Raw genomic sequence first — 20,384 nt, forward strand, 5'->3', positions numbered from 1 at the left:
TTGTGATTAGTCCTGTTGTTGTATAAGAATTTATCCATTTCTTCTAGGCTAATGAATTTGCTGGTATATCATTGTTCATAGTAGTCTCACGATCTTTTGTATTTCTATGGCATCAGTTGTAATGTCTCCTCCTTCATTTTTAATTTTATTTGTCTGACTCTTTTCTTTCCTAGTCTAGTTAACAGTCTGTGAATTTTATCTTTCACAAAACCAACTCTTAGTTTACCTTTTCTGTTGTTTTTTTGGGGCTCCATTTCATTTATTTTTGTTCTAATCTTTATTTCTTTCCTCTGCTAATTTCGTACTTAATAATAGTTTGTTTTTCTTTTTCTAGTTCCTTAAGGCATGATGTTAGGTTGTTTTTATTGCTAGAAATTTTCCTCTTAGTACTCCTTTTGTTGCATCTCATAGGTTTTAGTATGCTGTGTTTCCATTTTTATTGGTTTCAAGATATTTTAAAATTTGCCTTTAAACTTCTTCTTTGATCCGTTGGTTGTTTTAGGAGCATGTTGTTAATTTCTATCTGTTAAATTTCAAAGATTTTTCCTTTTATTGTTTCTGGTTTCACACCATTGCAGTCTGAAAAGATATACTTGATATGATTTTGATCTTCCTAAATTTGTTAAGGCTTGTTTTGTGGCTGAATCTATGATTTGTCCTGGGGAATGTTCTATGAGCATTTGAACGGAATGTATATTCTGCTGCTATCGGATCAAATGTTCTGTATATGTCTATTAGGTCCATTTGGTCTAAAGTGCAGTTCAAGTTCATTGTTTCCTTATTAATTTTATGTTTGAATGATCTGTTCATTGTTGAAAGTGAGGTACTGAAATTCCCTACTATTATTGTATTATAATCTCTCTCTCCCTTCAGATCTATTAATATTTGTTTTTCATATTTATATGCTCTGATGTTTGGTACACATACATTTGCAATTGTTACATTCTATTGATGAACTGATCTCTTTATAATTATATAATGATCTTACTTGCCCTTTTTACAGTTTTTGACTTAAAGTATATTTTGTCTGACATAATTATAGTTACCCCTGCTTTCTTTTGGATTCAGTTTATATGGAATATCTTTTTCTATCCCTTCGCCTTCATTCTATGTGTGTCCTTAAAGGTAAAGTGAATCTCTTGTATGCAGCATATAGTTGAATAATTTTTTAAAAATCCATTCAGCCATGCTATGTCTTTTGATTGGAGAATTTAATTCATTTATATTTAAGATAATTACTGACAGGAAGAACTTATTGATGCCACTTTGTTTATTACTTTCTGATTGTCTTGTAGATCCTTCTTTCATTTTGTTCTGGTATTATTTTCCTGATTTCATTAAAGATTTCATTAAATAGTTTATTTGTATTGTCTTGTAATTTGCTGAGCTTCTTTAGAATACTTATTTTGAATTCTCTGTCATGTAATTCATGGATCTCCAATTCTTTAGGGTCAGTTAGTGAAAGTTTATTGTGTTCTGTTAGTGGTATCATGTTTCCCTGATTCTTCATGTAGTCTTATAAATGAGTCTGCAAATTTCAAGAAGTAGTCACCTCTTCCAGACTTTATAGACTGGCTTTGGTAAGGAAAGACCTTCACCTGTGGGCAGCAGGGTTGAGGGACAGAGGCATGCCGGGGGCACTGTAGCACTGGGTCTAGTGTTGTGAGGTACCAAGTGTTGGGGCATGTGGTGACTCCAAATCTGGGGGAGCATTCAGTCTTGCCATTTCAGGCAGCTGGAGTCTGTGATGTTGGCACCTGCTTAGTCCTTTGTGGCTGGGGCCAGCTGCAGGTGCACATGTAGCAGTGGGGCATATGCATAATTACAGAGGCCAGCTGCAGACCAGCAACACCATCTGCGTGCATGGCCAACTTCAGGCTGAGCTGGAGTGATGCATGCACATGTAGCTACAGGGACCAGCTTTGGGAACAAGCATAGTGTGGGGATAGGAGCTGGAGGGCATGGCCAACTGGTTATGCTCACCTAGTTGGGGGGGCCAGGCTAGCAGCTACTGCAATAGTCTGGCTACAGGAGCTAGTCTTGAGTGCATGCAGTGGTGAGGTTGGAGTCTGTGGTAGGGGGCTCCAAGGTTGTTTTCTAGCATACATGCAGTAGCTGCTCTGGGTCCCTGGCCCAGAGGACCTGTGGAGGCAGTATCTGGGGTGATTTCAAGGAGATGTGGTGACTTAGGCACCTAGGGAACATGAGGGCCACTTGGGTGGGTCGCTGGGCTGGGGTCACTGTGGCAGGAGCAGTCATGTTGCTCTGGGTAGCTCCAGCGGGGGACGGGAGACTCAGGCACCTGGAGATTGTGAAGGTGAAAAGAAATGCAGTGTCCTCAGTGGTGAAAACTGAGGGAGGTCCACTGCTTCTGTGCAGGCAGCTGGTTTCCTCAGCTGTGAAAACTGTAGGAACTTCTGCAGAATATGCTGTTGGGGTTCATGAATAACAAACCCTGAGGGGTCCTCTGTGGTGAAAGCTGCAGGTGGTTGTGTGGTGGTCTTGAGGGCTGTTGAGTTCCTCAGCAGAAGTCTACAGGAGTCCTGGGCTAAGTAGGACACTGGGGTTTGTGGTGACTTCCAGTGTGTGGCTGATCATAATACATTTGCTAAAAAATCAACCCAAATACTTTGGATATGCTTCTAAAGACACTTTATACACATATATGCAAATATACATATAATACACACGCACACAGAGCACACTGGTATTGTTGTGTTATGTTTGCCAATTGTATGGGTGAAAAGTAGAAGTTGTCTCTTTTTTAAACCAATACAAAATTTATTTTACCTGCACTCTTCAGTTATAGCAAAATCTTCCAAGTGCACACAGATGTACACATGTACACACACAAATGCACATTACAAACATCAACTTGTCATTTTATACAAATGTTAGCATATTATAATACTGTTCTTGTTCTGCATTTGTCACCTAATAATATATCTTGGCCATCTTTCCTTAGTGATACATACAGAGCTTCACGGTTCATTTTTTAAAGGTGTATTGTAACAATTTATTTGGTCATTCCCCTACCAAATAAGATTAAGATTATTTCTAACAGTAATCTGCTGTTATTTCTAATAGTAATCTGCTACTACTAACATTGTTGCCATGAATAAATGCATGCAAATATCATTTTGCAGGTGGTAAACATATCTGCAGGATAAATTCCTTAAAGTAGAAATGCTGGATCAAGTGTACGCACATTTGTAATACTGTTAAACTTCCCACCATGGGTTGTGTCAATTTACCCTTCTGCCAGCAGCGTAGGAGAGGGCCTGTTTCCCCATATGCTCGTTGTCATGGTGCATCTTGTTTGCCAGTTACATGGGTAGAAATGTAGTTGCTTTCGTTTTTTTTGAGAAGCCAGTATTGAATTTATTTTGCTCCTGTTCATCAACTTGAGCAAAATCTTCCAAAGTTAAAAGTACACTTTACTGCCTATTAAGTCAGCCATCATTTTTTTGGCCTCAGGGTCAAATTTGGCCTGGTGCCTGTTTTCTTTTCTCAAAATATAATTTTATCGAAGCATATCATATACGCACTCATTTCAAGTGTGCAATTCAATAATTTTTCAGCAAGTATATCAAGTTGTGTTCCACTACCATAAATCAGTTTTAGAACATTCTATCACCCCAATAAGATTCTCTCATTTCCATTAATTGCTAATCCCTTTTCTCTCCCCTTCCCAGGTGTATTAGTCCATTCTCATGCTGGTATGAAGAAATACCCAACACTGAGTAATTTATGAAGTAAAGAGGTTTACTTGACTCACAGTTCCGCATGGCTGGGAAGGCCTCAGGAAACTCACAATCATGGTGGAAGGGGAAGCAAACAGGTCCTTCTTCACATGGCAAGAGGAAAGAGAAGTGTCGAGCAAAGGGGGAAAAGCCCCTTATAGAGCCATCAAATCTTGTGAGAAGTCACTCGCTATCACGAGAACAGCATGACGGTAACTGCCTACATGATTCAATTACCTCCTAACAGGTCCAACCCAAAACAAATGGGCATTACGGGAACTACAATTCAAGATGAGATTTGGGTGGGGACACAACAAAAGTATCTCACCAAGCAAGCACTAATCTACTTTCTGTATCTACAGGTTTCCTTTTTCTAGACATTTCATATAAATGGAATCATAAAATATATAGTCCATCGTGTCTGGCTTCATTCACATCGCATAATGTTTTAATATGGCATAATGCTTTAAGTTCACTCACGTTGTAGCATGTATCAGATGTGCGTTCCTTTTTAATTGCCAAATAATATTAAGTTGCATGGATATACCATATTTTACCATATTCCCCAGTTGATATGCATTTGAGTTGTTTCAAATTTTTGGCAATTATGAGTAATGCTGCTATGAACATTCATCTACAAATGTTTTTGTGTGGATATATGTTTTCATTTCTTTTGGCTAGAGTCCTAAGAGAAGAATTGCTACGTCCTTTGGTAAATTTATATTTTACTTTTAAGAAATTGGCATGATGTTTTCCAGAGTGGCAACATTTTATATTCCCACTAGCAATGTATGAGGGTTCCCATTTTTCCACATCGTCATCCACATTTTCATTACCCTAATGACTAATAACGTTGAACATCTTTTCATGTTCTTACTAGCCATCCAGATATCTTCCTTTGTGAATTGTCTGTTCAAGTCTTTTGCCTGTGTTTTGATTGAACTGTCTTCTTATTGAGGTGTAAGAGTACTTTGTATTTTCTGGCTGTAAGTTCTTTAGCAGGTAGGTATTCTGCAAATATCTTCTCCCAGTCTGTTACTTGTATTTTCATTTTCTTAATGGTATCTCTTGAAGTGCAAAAGTTTTGCATTTTGTTGAGATTCAATTGATCAATTTCATCTGTCAGTGTAGTTTTAATTTGCATTTCTCTTACATGTGTGAGGTTGTTCATCTTTTCATATGTTGAACATCTTTTATTATGTTTCGAATTCATTTGAGTTTTCTCTTTCTGAGAACTGTCTATTCATATCCTTTTGCTGATTTTTGTATTGGGTTATTAATCTTTTCTTATAGAGCTGTAGGAGTTCCTTGCATATTAGAAGAAAGGTCTCTTGTCTGTGATACTTATCACAAAAAATTCTCTCAGGGTGTCATCTGTCATTTCCCTTACTTGGGGTCATTTTTTCCATGTAGGATTAAAACAATTTTGTGCGTGTAGTTGAATTTATCAATTTTTTTCTGCTATGATTCCTGGGTTTGCACCATAGTTAGAAGGATCTTTCCCATTCTAAGGTTATGATATATTTCTTTCTTAGCTTCTTCTAGTCCTTTTGTGTTTTTATTTTGTTTTATACGTAAGTGTTTGATCTACTTGGAATCATTCCAAAGTAAAGTATAAAGAGTTAGGGATTTAATTTTCTTTTTTCTTAGATGACCACCTGGCTCTTCTTATACCATTTATTTCCTTTTTTTCCTTTCACATTTGAGATGCTGTCTTTATTATAAATTTCCATATGTATTTGGGTCTATTTCTTGATTTTCCGTTCTTTTCAATTGATGTGCCTTTTCAGCCTTTTGTCTGTGCCAGTGGGCTCCTAAGAATATGTTTTCATACCTGGCAAAGCTAGTTCCTCCTCATTATGCTTCATTTTCCAAATTCCACTGGTTATTCTTGGTTATTTGCTTTCTACTTAAAGTTTAGTTTGGTCATCCTCCCTGCGTCCTCCCCGCCAATGCCCCAATATAATGCTATTGGTATTTTTATTTGGATCATATTATGTTTATAGATGATGTTTAGGAGTCAAGGTGTGTATGGTGTTGAGCATTCCTACCTAAGAGCACGATATGCTTTTCCATTTCTTCACATCTCTCAGGAGTGTTGTAAGCTTTTCTTCATGTAGAGTGTACGTTTATCATTAAGCTTATTCCTGGGCATTTTATCTTTGCATTGTTGGTGTTGTAAATGGTCTCTTACATTATATTTTCTAGCTAGCTACTGTTTGTATGCACAACAGCGATTGCTTTCTGCATATTAATTTTGTAATCACCCCCTCTTGCTTCTCATATTATTTAAAGTAGTTTTTAGTTTATTCTCTTTGCTTTTTTGCTCTTTAGTTATTCAATGCTTTTCTAAATATTGAACATATGTGCAAAAGGTGATCATTTGCCTCTTCCGTTCCCCTTTAGAACACTAGAAAGGGGATATATTGTTTAGTAGCTCCTATGGGACCATGTTAAATAATAGTAGTGATGATGGCTATTCTTGAATTTTTCCTGACACTCATTAGTGGAAATGTTTCTAGTGAATTTCGTTAAGCATGACACTTGGTTTTGAACTAAGAAATATTTTATAATGTTCAACAAGTATCCATCTATTCCATTTTTGTAGAGTTCTATTTTTAAATATCAAGAATGGATGTTAAATTTGTAAAATGCCCTTGCAACCTCCACAGTGAGGAACTTATGGTTTTCCCTTTTGGATTTTTTAATACAAGGCAGTGCATTCACAGACATCCTTAACCCAAACCATTCTTGCATCCTGGAATAATCACCACTTGTGGTGTTTTACTAGTTTAATGTGGTGCTGGTTTTAGTGTGCTAATACTTTAGTTAAAATGTTTGTGTTAATACTTATAACGCAGACAGATCTGTGTCTTTTTTTGTTGTTCCATTTTTTCTTTTTGGGTTTTGTATCAATGTTATGCTCATTTCAAAAAAAGTATTTGTATTATTTTTGTGTTTTATTACTATATATTTCACCTGGTACGTACACTGTTATAATGATAATAATGCTTGGTCTACTCTCTCTTCATACTATGGCTACAATGGCTACTATTACTGCTACTATTAACATTAGTAACAACTGTGATGATTTTCTGAAGGGTTTCAACGTGCCAAGCTCTGTTCTAAGTATCTCACATGTATTGTCTCATTTAATTATTACCTCAGTGCAGGGAGGTAAGTGTTGCCAGTAACCTCCACTTACAGATGAGAAAACTGAATCGGCGGGTGTGGGGATGAAGCTTGCCTAAGGTTGCAGGTCTAGTGTGTGGCGGAACTGTGATTTGTAATCACCATGCCGTTCTGACTCTTCAATCATCTGTCTTTCAAGGCTAAGCTGCTTTGTGGTCTCCTCTGTTCTCTCTCAATGTGTTAACCAGACATTCTCAATTTTCTTTTGACTAGTAGTTTTTAATGTTTCTCATGGCAATTTAGATGTTCTACCAACATTCTTAATCCTATAATCGCTACCTTTCTAACTGAACATAAAATGTGTCTGGATGTTTGCCATGGACTTCCAAGACACAAATTGTGCCTGGCAATTTAGCTGGCGGGACAACACCTAAACACATAAAAAAAGTGAAACAACTCCAAATCAAAATGACAATCACTCAAGGCAGGGCTTGACAAACTGCCAAATAATAGGGTCAATATTTAGTGCTCATGGAATTCAGTGGAGGAGGGAGGAGTCCTGTGGAGGGCTGAGGCAGCCTTTGGGAGCGGAGGTTGGTTTCCGATGGAGAAGTGAAGGAAGAGCAATTCCTGTGTGCTTAACTCTGAGGGCTCTTGGAGGGGAGCACAGGGACAAAGGGAGGCCGACAGCAGGGTCGGTCCCTTGAAGTCCTGAAACCCTGAGCGACAGCCTGGTTTTTACTGCTGCAGAGAACTTTATGTTACTTAACGAATTCCCTGTTAAAGAACATCAGGCTGTTTTCTTCTTTGTCAGTGCAATAAACAAGGCAGACGTGAACAGCATCCATGGCAGGGGTCAGCAAATTATGGTGCATGGGCCAGCTCTGGCCGGCTGCCTGCCCATTTTTGAAATGAAGTGTGACTGGAACACAGCCATGCCCATCATTTACATGTTGTCTATGGCTTCTCTGATGCCTGTATTAGTCCATTCTCACATTGCTATAAAGAACTGCCTGAGACTGGGTAATTTATAAAGAAAAGGGGTTTAATTGACTCACAGTTCCGCATGGCTGGGGAGGCATCAGGAAACTTGCAATCATGGCGGAAGGGGAAGCAAGCATGTCTTACGTGGTGGCAGGAGACAGAGAGAGAGAGAGCACAAAGAGGGAAGTGCCCCTTATAAAACCATCAGATTTGTGAGAACTCACGACCACAAGAACAGTCTGGGGGAACCACCCCCATCAGGTCTCTCCCTTGACATATGGGGATTTGAGATGAGATTTGGGTGGGGACACAGAGACTAAGCATATCAATGCCATATTGGCAGAGTTGAGTAGAGCCAGGAGAGAATGTATGTGCCACAACCTAAAATATTTACTGTTTGTCCCTTTACAAAAAAAGGATGTTGACCTCTGACTTATGACAACTTCTCTTATTTCTTTAGTATAAATTCCTCAAAGAGCATTTATGAGCCAAAGCACATACACATGAAAAGTTTTGATATTCATTTGATCCATGTTCCTTAAAAATGTCATGCTAATTTACATATCCAGTAGCAATGTATGAGAGTGACTTTTTCCCACATGCATACCAACTCCAGTCATTACAATGACTTAAAATTTTTACCAGTCCTACAGGTGAAAAGAGATATGGCAACATTACTTTATACATTTATTTGTCAGGGAGTTTTAAAATTTTTTCTTATGTTAAATTCCTGTTCATATTCTTTGCCTTCTTTTTTATTGGGATGTTCCAATTTTTGTTATTATTTTCTGAGAAATATTTATACATGAAAAATACCCATTATCACATATGTTGCAAATGTTTTCCTCAGTTATCATATAACTTGAACTTCATTTGTGATTTTTTTTTTGGCCATTTTGCTGTTTGAGTTTTATGTAGTTAAGTATATGGGCAGAGTCTCTTCATGGTGTTTGCCTAGGGTGCCATGCTTATGAAACTTTTCTCCAGTTCAAACAATTTCTTAAGTAATTTGTGGCTTAACATTTTTACATGTAAATATTTAATTCATCTGATATTTGTTTTGTATAATAAGGAAGGCTCTACTTGATTTTGCCAAATGGTGAGCCAGTTATTACTAAATAGTATTATTTATTAGTCTGTCCTTCCCCATTTATCTGAAATGTCATCAGTATACTACTGAGTTCTGATACATATACCCGACTAAGTTTCTGAGCACACTATTCTAAAGTCAGATTCCTTGAGTTTGAATCTCAGCTCCACAACTAATTTGGCCAAATTTTTTATCTTTGTAGTTTGGAAGAATTAAATAAGTTGACTTATATAAAGTGCTTGCATGGTACTTGGCACAGAATATTTGTCCAACAAATGTTATCTGTTATTTTTGTTGTTATCCGTCTATTCATTTTCCAGCATTGTGGAATTTGTTTATAATTTGTTTTATTTCAATATGGAAAGTTCCCTATTACAGTTTTAAAAACATCTTTTGGGATATTTCCGTGCATTCATTCTTCAGATACTTGAAAATAATTATGTCAATAAAAACTTGTTTTGATTTTAACTGGAATTGCATTAACTTCATAGAATAATAAAAAGTGCGTATTTATACTTTTGTGTGTATAATTAAAGTATTAAGTGCGTATAATACTTTATATTATTGAGTCTTTTTATCCAGATGAATAATTGTTCAGTATATCATTCAAGTCTTCTTTTATCTTCTTCAGTGAGATTTTGTCAGTGTAATTCTGTTCAATTCTGTATAATTTGTCAATATAATTTCTTGTTAAATGTATTGGGTTTCCTAGGGAGATAATTACATGATCTTAAAACAATGATAAAATTCTCACTTTAAAACATTTATCACTTCTTTCCTTTTTCTTATTTGTCTGGCATTTTTTAGAATGTCCAAGGAAATATTCACTAATAGTTCTGATAGCAACTATTCTTTTCTTGATTTTGACATTTTTTCCAACAGATTTAACCTAACAATTTTATTTCCTTAAAAAAGAAAACATTTTTAATTTAATTTAAAAAATTAGAGACTATGTTCTCTTGGCTGTAAAATTAATATTATCATTATTAAGAAAAACGAAATATATATTGAGCACTTACTATGCACTCATTTCTATGATTTTAAAGAATCTTAAAATATGGCTCTTGCCCTTAGAAGGTTTATAATCTCATGGAGAAGATAAGCCTTCTGTTCTTTTGTTCAGCAAACATTTGTTGAATGTTTACATATGCAAATTAAAAGTCCTTCCTCTGGAGAAGTTGACAGGCTAAGGAAGAGATAAAGCATGCACATGAATGTTATGATACAAGCTTGTAAATGGTGAACCAGCTTAATAGAAATTCAAATAAAATGCTGTATGTTTGAAGGCCCCCTGCATTAAAAGAAAGGTGTCCATGTGAAGTAGCGTAGGGTAAACGTCAAATAAGTGATGTTAATAGCACAGGGCTTTAGAGGAAGGGTTAGTCACCCAGGTTGTGGGCAGTTGGGGAAAATTTTACTCAGGAGATAAGACAAATTGTCCTTATTGATTTTCACTCTGACAATGCCTCTAATGCCTCGTCATTGAGTATAATGCAAATCTTCTCTTGGTTTCTATGCTAAATACTATGAAGCTAAGAAGAATTTTCCTATTCCTAGTTTATGAAGACATTAAAAAAAATAGTTTTAAATGTCAATTTCATCAAATGTCACCGAAGCATCTACAGAGATGATCAAAGGTGTTTCACTCGAAAAACATTAATAAGACAAGGAGCTGGGTCTTGACAGGGGAGCAGGAGCTAAGCAGGAAGGCGCCCAGAACTCAGGAAGAGCATGGCACACCCAAAGGAGCAGCGGCATGAGCCAGGAGCACAGGTGAGTGGACTGCTGGAGCCAAGGGCCTGCTGAGGGGGTGGGGCATGGAGATGAGAGGGAGAGGGAAGCTGGGACCAGAACACAAAGGGCTCCTGCAGCCAACCTACTCAGAATTTACTAAGAAAACGACCTTCACACATCATCACATCTCCTTCAAAGATAAGATGGGTAAAAAAAAAAGAACTCACTTTGAATAAACATGAAAGTACATACAATCATGAACACCCAAAAGTATTTCCATGTAAATATGTATAGGAAAATAAACGAGACCCAGTAAGGCTATAAAATCATTAATTTTAAAGTTTAAAGAAATGCCATTTGATACATTTACACTTCATTTCTCAAGCATATTTGTACCTGTTGTATGGTCTTGTTAGAAAAAATAATAGCTGAGCCTCCTTCTTCAATGTCAGGGTAGTCAGGAAATGTCCCGGTTAAATTTCTACAGGAAAAAAAAATAGCAAATTAAAATAGAAATGAAGTCCTCTCCTGTTATATACCCCATTTAATTTATTTGCTTATGTTCATTTAAATGAGTGATGGTCATTAAGGGTGGAGGGTTCCCTGTAAATCAAGGGCCGGGCATGGTGTCTTGAAGAAACTGAAGGTACTGATGGCATTCAGTAGCAGGTTTCTTTCCTCTAGAGAATTGTTAGTCTGATGCAAACATCTCTCTTTAAAACAGTTTGTACTTTTTTTCTTCCTTTTTTTTTTAAATGTTGAGATGCTCTGTGTTTGAGTTAAGAATGAAGACAGAAGCACAAATCATTTCTTCCTGTTTAAAATTGAGAATAAACACAGGATTTTGAAACTAAACAGAAGGACAGAGTTGTCGAAATTACACAGTTAGTAATACCGTGTTAAATACCCACCCATGGTTTAGGTTTTAGTTGAGTCTGAGGCCCTATGTTTTATGGGTTCCAAATAGTATTATTTTTCCATAACCACATTTTAAAAAAGCAGACTTTGAAATTTAGTGTTGAGAATTTCAGAAGGGGTAGGTAGTTAGTATTCTTAAAAGAAACTGACTTTGACATGAAAGTTATATTTATTGTACGTAAGACTACCTGCCAAGTTAGTTCCATTAATTCACAGAAGTACAGAATCTGAGGTTTAGAGGTGACCACCATGTTTAAAATGGCTCTTAAGAAACTGGTTCCCAAACTTTTGGCCTTAGAAGCCCTTTATATTCTTATTAATTTTTGAGGATCCCAAAGAGTTGTTGCTAGATAAGTTACAGCTATCGATAATTTACTGTGTTAAATATTAAATCTGGCTGGGTGCAGTGTTTCACACCTGTAATCCCAACACTTTGGAAGGCTGAGGTGGGAGGATCACTGGAGTCCAGGAGTTTGAGGCTGCAGTGAGCCATGACTGCACCGCTGCACTCCAGACTGGGTGACAGAACAAGATCCTATCTCCAAAATAAACAAATAATTAAAGCTTAGAAATTTATAAAATATATATTTTAGTTAATTTAAAAATAAAGTAAGCTCATTATATGTTAACACAAATAACATTTTATGGATAATAAGTATATTTTCCAAAACTAAAAGAAAAGAGTAGCGAGAAGAGTGTCACAGTTTTGCATCTTTTCAAGTCTCTTTTGTGTCTGACTGAATGGCAACTACCTGGATGCTTATATCTGTTTCTGCATTCAGTCTGTGGAAATCTTTTGTTTTGGTTTAAATATAGGAAGAAAATCTGGCCTCACATGGATGAGTACACAGAGCAAGAAGAAGTATTTTAATAGCCCTTTTAGCTAACTGTGAATATTCTGCTTTGATACTACACCACAGCTAGACAACTAGTAGCTTCCTATAGGCTAGCTGTGATGTGGAATCTGAACCCGTATCAACAAACTTTCTCCCTCCCTGTCACATGAAAATCCGTGGATCTGTCTTGTGCCTGGAATAGACCTTTTACCCATGCATGATTTTGTGTCCTCAGGTCTTGGTCACTGGAAAACAATGGTTTGCAGAATTATGTGGGTCTTCCCACAGTTGATACATTTCATCATATTGAAAATCGCATTCATTAATAATACCACAGATCTTATAATGGAAGGTCTAAGTCATGGGAACCTCTCCAACTCATGGGAGTGAATACAAATTTTCTAAAATCATAATTTTTTTCTGGAAAGCTCAAATTTTACCATTGGCAACAACTATTGTCGATGGTTTATTCTTCTTCAGGTTCATCTGATTCACTTTTGAGGAAAGTCTCCCCAAAACCCAAAGTCCAGAGTTTGTCAGTTGTTTTCTCAAGGGACAAATGACATTCCATTAAGAAGTGGCTGGTTCAACTCAGGCTGAAACACCTCACAGGTGCTTCTTGGAGACAATCTTCACGCTTTGGAGTGCAGCAGAAGGGATTTATAAGCACTGCTGATTTTGTCACGTAGAATGTTAAAAAGCTATGTGTTTCAAAGGTCAAGTCTGAATAATATTATTTTTTATTGCATCCTCAAGAACATTGTCAAATAAAATAAAAGTTGAAGGAAAAATAATAATTTTAAGTTCTGGGGTACAAGAGCAGGATGTGCAGGTTTGTTACGTAGGTAAATGTGTGCCTTGGTGGTTTGCTGCACAGATCCACCCATCGCCTTAGTATTAAGCCCAGAGTACATTAGCTATTCTTCCTGATGCTCTCCCTCCCCCCATGCGCCTGCCCCAACAGGCCTTCCCCATGTGTCCAATTATGTCGATCCCTCCATGTGTGTCGTTTCCCTCCATGTGTCTGTGGGGGACACAGGGTTCTCTCTGTTCAGCTCCCACATATAAGTGAGAACATGCAGCGTTTGGTTTTCTGTTCCTGCATTAATTTACTGAGGATAATGGCTTCCAGCTCCATCTATGTCCCTGCAAAGGACATGATCTCATTCCTTTAATATTCCATGGTGTATATGTACCACATTTTCTTTATCCAGTCTATTACCAACGGGCATTTGAGTTAATTCCATGTATTTGCTATTGTGAATGGTGCTGCAATGAACATATGCATGCAGGTATCTGTATAACAGAATGATTTTTACTCCTTTGGCTATCTAACCAGCAGTGGGACTGCTAGGTCAAATGGTATTTCTGCCTCTAGATCTTTAAGGAATCATCACACTGTCTTCCACAGTTCCTTTCCACATTCCCTTCTCTCTGCAACCTTGCCAGCATCTGTTGTTTCCAGACTCTTTAATTGCCATTCTGACTGGTGCGAGATGGTATCTCATTGTGATTTTGATTTGCATTTCTCTAATGATCAGTGATGTTGAGCCTTTTTTCATATATTTGTTGGTCACAAGAATTTTTTTTTTTTTTGAAAAGTGTCTGTTCATGTCTTTTGCCCACTTTTTAATGTTTCTTTTTTTTTTTTCTTATATATTTGTTTAAGTTCCTTGCAGACTCTGGATATTAGACCTTTGTCAGATATACAGATCGCAAATTTTTTCTCCCATTCTGTAGGTTGTCTGTTCACTCTGATGAGTCTCTTCTGCTGTGCAGGAACTCTTAAGTTTAATTAGATCCCATTTGTCAATTTTTGCTTTTGTTGCAATTACCTTTGGCGTTTTCAACATGAAATCTTTGCCTATGCCTATGTCTTGAATGGTATTGCCTAGATTAAATAAAATTATTTTTAAGGGCGGCGTATGGCAGTGAAGTCTACAGTGACTTTTGTGCTGGAGCTGGTGGCTTGATTCCTGGGTCAGCAGATCTGCCCTGCTACTATTGTACCATTGGTGTCAATGTCAAGAAAGCAAAAATAGCAAGCAATGTCTTGGTATTCATTTGAAAGCAGTTTGGCTTTCGGATCCCCTGAACAGGTCTTGAAGGCCCCCAGGAGTCCTGGGACACGCTTTGAGAGCCAGGGGCCCTGGGGACTGGGACAGACTTAAGAGAGCCATTCCCTTGGCCACTGCTTAAATGTTTCCCATGATGGTGAGCTCACTCCCCCGAGGCAGCCCATCCACTTCTGGATACTTCCTGACACTGCACTGTCATCTTACTCCCTGGGCCACTGAGCCACCCTCTGGGTCCAAACAGAACTTGATTCTTTTTCTACACAGGAGTTACTTTGGTGGGATCACTCACTTACTCCTCCATCCATCCAAGCTTTCATTCATATAGTCAACCAACAAATATCTGTTTAGTCCCAACTAGATTCTAGATGCAGTGATGGGAGACAGAGATCTGACATTCAAAGATGGCAGAGGTTGCCCTCACGCAGCTCACATTCCACAATCATATGGCCGATGCGGATATTGGGCCCCAGGTGGTGTTTGTCCACATGACTCATGTCTGAAACCTTGTTAAACTGACCATGATCTGCCTCAGACCCGTACATCGCCCAGCCTGGACAGGGCTTAGAGAGAAACCATGAATACATTAGGAGTCAAAACGATAGCGCTGTTTGTTTCAGTCCCAATCACATTTTTCCTTCAATAACCACTTTTACAAGGAACTCCACTGCATAATTTTATTTTCGTATTGTAAAGCTTGAGTGTTTTTGAGGACTCAAAACAAACTTAGTGACATATGAAAAAGCAAAAAGAATTTACATATGTCATTTCTAACATGGAATTCTTAATTATGGAACACATCGATGGTCATACTAAGATTTAATAATATTATGTTATCATGGTGCTTTTGGTAAAGATAGTATTAAATATATCATTTATTTAATTTTAGACAGAGTCTTGCTCTGTCACCCAGGCTGGAGTGTGGTGGTGCAATATTGGCTCACTGCAACCTCTGCCTTCTGGGTTCAAATGATTCTCATGCCTCAGCCTCCCGAGTAGCTGGGACTACAGGTGTGCACCACCACGCTTGACTAATTTTTTTTTTTTTTTTTTGGAATTTTTAGTAGAGATAGGGCTTTGCCATGCTGGCCAGGCTGGTCTCAAACTCCCGACCTCAGGTGATCCGCCTGCCCCAGTCTCCCACAGTGCTGGGATTACAGGCGTGAGCCACTCTGCCTGGGCTATATTATAACAGATGAACATATTTAGTTTTCCTTTGACATGTTAGTTTATATAATTAGTCATAATCTGAAATTTAATTAGTCTTATCCTTAAAGAATGAAAAAAAACTATTGTAGGGTACACATTAAAAATATAAAATTTGTGTCTAGAAAGTGACAATGTGCCTGAGAGCTCTTTATCACACATACACAGACACACCCACAAATGCTTGTGCAAACAGACGGGTGTGCACTATCCCTTTCTTGCTCACTGCACTCCATCTGTCCCTCCGTGGGTGGCTAGAAGGCCTCTGTTCACACAGAGGTTGGACCCCTGGTGTGATACTCCCAGGGTGCCCTGGCTTTGCACTGACAGAGTCTCTCCTTGGCCCCCTCCCTGTGACTTGGCCACTTACAGCATGTTAAGAGAGACAGTTATGAGTTCTATTTTATATTCCTGAGACTTTACCCCCTTGGCTGTTGTATTTCTCCCTCGCCGCATTTTCAGCTGTGTCCTGTGACACAAACAGGAACCCATCCTGACATCCGACTGAGCCTCCTCAGAGTCAAGGCACAGTTAGTCCCGCTCCTGCTATTAATTGTAAAGAAGCTGCGAGGTGATGAGTGCTCTGTGCTTTGGGCTCAGTGCACTGCATGAGGTGTAAAACCTTCAGGGGAGAGAGGGCTGATGATCACAGACCAGTGAACGGAAAATATTTGGCTCCCACGATGTTTCTGGTGTAAACACATGGGGTCAGAGGCACTGACTGCAGGTGACTGCCCACCTGGGGACTTCCCCAGGAGTAACTCAGGAACCCAGATTACAGGGTGTCAGGAAGACAGTTCTCTTGGTTACAAGTGGAAACCAAAGTCTCTGCTTTTTGTGGAACCTGATTCCTCTGAGCCACCCTCTTGCCCTAATGGGCACTTACCCTGTCTTTGTTTTCCCGGGGTCTCAGGCCCCTGGAGAGGCATAGGCTGTCCTCTGGACGCTTGGACACACATGTTCACCAACCGTGGTGCCTGGGACCCACAGGCCGAATGCCTGGAAAACCCTCTGCTGTGCTTAGGGCTGCCACATGGTGTGGGCGTCTATAGTATTCAAACAACTGGAATTACAAAACACTGGGCTCTGGGCCCTGGACAGGCCCTGCTAGTCACGCACACCTCAGGCCGCAGGCACTGTCTGCCCATGTGTCCCAGGGAGAGGGGAGAGGGGAGAGGGGAGCCACCACCTTCAAGAGCCGATTTGTCCCCCTTGGACCCGTCTTGCCACTTCCCCTGACTGTGGCTGCTGGGCCTGGGGTCTCTTGGGCCCTTGGTGTCTCCCACCTCATGCTCCTGGGGACCCTCTCCTCCTTCTGTGCCTCATCCCCTGTAGATCTGCAGGACGCTCAGGTCTCACTCATTTAACAAACTCGCAGCCTCTTGAGCTCCCAGCCTCCTCCAGTGACTCTCTCATCTCTGTCTCCTTCCCAGGCTGGCTCTTCAAGAACTCTTCACGGTCGCTGTCTCCATTAAAGCAGCTCTCACCAGGGATGATGGGCTGTGCTGCGTCTCCCGCCCCCTCATAGTCACATGCAGACGTCCCAGCTGCCACTACCTCGGGATGTGACCGGGTTGGAAACAGGGTCATTGCAGAAGGAACTGGCAGAGGCGCGGTCATGCTGGAGTAGGAGGGCCCCATCCAATCGGGCTGGTGTCCTCATGAGAAGAAGAAATGAAGGGAAGATGCTGAGAGATGGTGAGGAGAGAGGCCTGGACAGAAAGGTCCCTGGTGCCAGAAAGGTTAGGGGCCGCTGTGTTACAGATTGCCTTATCTCCTCCATGACAGCATCAGCCACGTGATGGGACTTATGTTTTAAGAGGATCACTTCTACAGAGGAGTGTCGTCCCTGAGAAAGGCACCAGCATTTGCTTGTAGGTGACCAAATGTTGACTAATGGTTCGGAAATACCTGAGAAACTTACAATGGTCTTATCAAATCAGCATCCACTTCCCACACTTTGTGTTCCCAGGTGCTCTTGCCTTTCTTGTTTCTCCTCTTGTTTTGTTCTGTACATTTGGGTGAAGTGAGAGAGTCCTCGTACAGATAGTCCAGGTTATATTTTTCATGCGACCACGTGATGAGTTCCATTTTCTGCATCGCTGGTTCCATCTGGTGGTTTGCATGCCCAGTCAAAGAGTCGGCTTGGACCTTGCCTGTTGCAGCAATCTGAGAGCAAATGAGAGCTGGCCGATGGAGGGTCAGGGAGAACGGATTCAGGAATGACATTGTAGCACACGCTGCATATCAACTTTGTAAATCAGCAAAACGATGCAAGTTCGCAGATAATCAAGTGGCTTTGGAATTAAGATTTGAAGTATAATTGAGGGAAAGCTGCAATTTAAATAATTATTATGCACAAAAGCAGCATATTTAACACAATGATTTTGCAGAGGATTTTGTGTTAAAATTGTTTTAATTAGGAAAGATCTCTGTATCTATTAAAGCACTTTACAAACTGCAAAGAGAAACCAAGATAATTATCCCCCAAAAGCTTAACATCCTTCCTTTTTCTCCATCCCAAAGATACACACCTCAGTAAGATCATTGGCTGTGAGATAACAGGGAAATTACTTTATTTGATCAAAAAACATACTATACACGATAATTAGGGAGGACTTCTCTGATATGATGGTATTTGAGCAAAACCTTAAAGCAAGTGAAGGAATGTGCCACTTGGTGTATTTTTAATTATTTACTTATTTTTGAGACAAGAGTCTCCCTCACTCTGTTGCCTGGGCTGGAGTGCAGAGGCGATTCTCCTGCCTCAGTCTCCCGAGCAGCTGGGACTACAGGCACCCGCCACCACGTCTGGCTAATTTTTGTATTTTTAGTAGATACGGGGGTCTCACCATGTTGTCAAGGCTGGTCTCAAACTCCTGAGCTCAAGTGATCTGCCTACCTTGGCCTCCCAAAGTGCCGGGATTACAGGCATAAGCGACCATGCCTGGCTGTATTTATTATTATTATTTTTTAGTCAAGGGCACAGGCTCTGAGGAGGGGGTCTCCAGAGTGCCCAAGGTGCAGCCAGGACAGCAGAGCAGCTGTAAGGCGGCGGGACAAGGCTGGGGGTGGGGACAGAGACTATCATGCAGACTGTTGTAAGTGGGGGAGCCATGGAATTTCATGTCTAGATCAGGGCACCTTTAAGAATGACAGAGGGTACTGTTAGTTTTTTATTTTTTACTGTTTTCTGAGACAGAGTCTTGCTTTGTCACCCAGGCTGGAGTGCAGTAGCACGATCTCGGCTCACTGCAACCTCCGTCTCCCGGATTCAAACGATTCTCCTACCTCAGCCTCCCGAGTACCTGGGATTATAGGTGCTTGCCACCCTGCCTAGCAAATTTTTGCATTTTTAGTAGAGATGGGGTTTCACCATGTTGGCCAGGCTGGTCTCGAACTCTTGACCTCAGGTGATCCGCCTGCCTCGGCCTCCCAAAGTGCTGAGATTACGGGAATGAGCCATTATGCCCAGCCGGGTGCTGTTATTAATTGAACATAAACTGGGCCTGACACTAGTAAACTGAAACATAGATGAACCTAACCGTATGGGCACTGGTTTCATTCTGAGCAAGAGAACTGGGAACCGTGAGCCGAGACATGGCATGATATGTCTTCTGTTTTAAAAGGATCATTCTCCTGTAGGAGGCACTGGCCCAAGGCACCGCTCTGCCATGAAGCCAGGGCCATCCAGACCTGCCCGCTCTCTCGCCTCCGCCTCCGCTATACTTTATTTTGTCCACGGGGTGTTTGCCTGGAAGCTGAGTGACTCAGGCCGTGTTGCTGCCATTTCCTTATCGTAGCTGGAAGGTTTTGCACCTGAGCCCCACAGCCTGGAGGCAGAGGCTGGGACTCCCTTGAGGCAGAGAAACCTCCTCTGCACTGTCGGAGGCAGTGTGCCTGCCTTGCTGGCCTGGCTGGACCTGTGGCACGCTACTACTCTACTCACTCATGTCAGTTTAGTTCATGGCTTACAGGCATCTCTGCCAGCCCCGCAGCATCTGTTCTGAAAATCAGGTGCTCTGTGCAGGGAACACTCTCTGGAGGCCTATTTCTCATTATTTTAAAAGGGAAAATTAAGACGCCTTACATGTTAACCACCTCCCCTCCCCAGCCGATGTTTTGTCGGATGATGGAAGCACACCGGGCAAAGCCTGCTCACTTCCTGAAATAATGATAAGAGGAAAGACCAGGTTGTGAAGAGACATGAATTGCCACTTTGCTTTTGGTTGAACGAAAAAGGGACAGGAGGAGAAACCCCTATGTGTGTATTTACACTTGCAGGTGCTTGGAGGCAGGCGAGAAGCTGTCCACCTGGATTTGCTTGGAGGCATGGGACTGGAGGGAGGCATGGGACCGGAGGGAGGCATGGGACCGGAGGGAGGCATGGGACTGGAGGGAGGAAGACTGCTAATTTAAAAAACATGCATTTCAGTATTACTGTCCTTGCTACAGCAAATAGGAACTATGTAATCAAATAAAACAATAGAATGGTTTATAATAAATATGTTTGGTTGTATGTCGTAGTTTTGGAGTTTGATTATTGACTTTATAATTTTTACAGTGGAATGGGTCCAATTTTCTTTGAAAATATTTTCGTTTCTAGAGTTAGGAAATTGTGACCTGTCTTTAGGGGAGTTACATTTTCTATTCGGCTTTCTTTTTT

The 20,384-nt window shown here is 40.2% G+C and overlaps 1 protein-coding gene across 3 annotated transcripts in view; it reads right to left on the reverse strand.

The window, feature by feature from the left end:
- IQCA1 (IQ motif containing with AAA domain 1) overlaps positions 1–20,384 on the reverse strand; it is a 164,418-nt gene that overhangs the window by 87,557 nt on the left and 56,477 nt on the right. For all 3 annotated transcript variants that reach the window (XM_025404697.1, XM_025404696.1, XM_025404695.1), the window contains exon 7: positions 11,080–11,164. In XM_025404697.1, coding sequence (XP_025260482.1) covers positions 11,080–11,164 — 85 coding nt within the window. The remainder of the gene's footprint in view (positions 1–11,079; positions 11,165–20,384) is intronic.

This window comes from Theropithecus gelada, chromosome 12, assembly GCF_003255815.1.
Source record: "Theropithecus gelada isolate Dixy chromosome 12, Tgel_1.0, whole genome shotgun sequence".
NCBI lineage: Eukaryota > Metazoa > Chordata > Mammalia > Primates > Cercopithecidae > Theropithecus > Theropithecus gelada.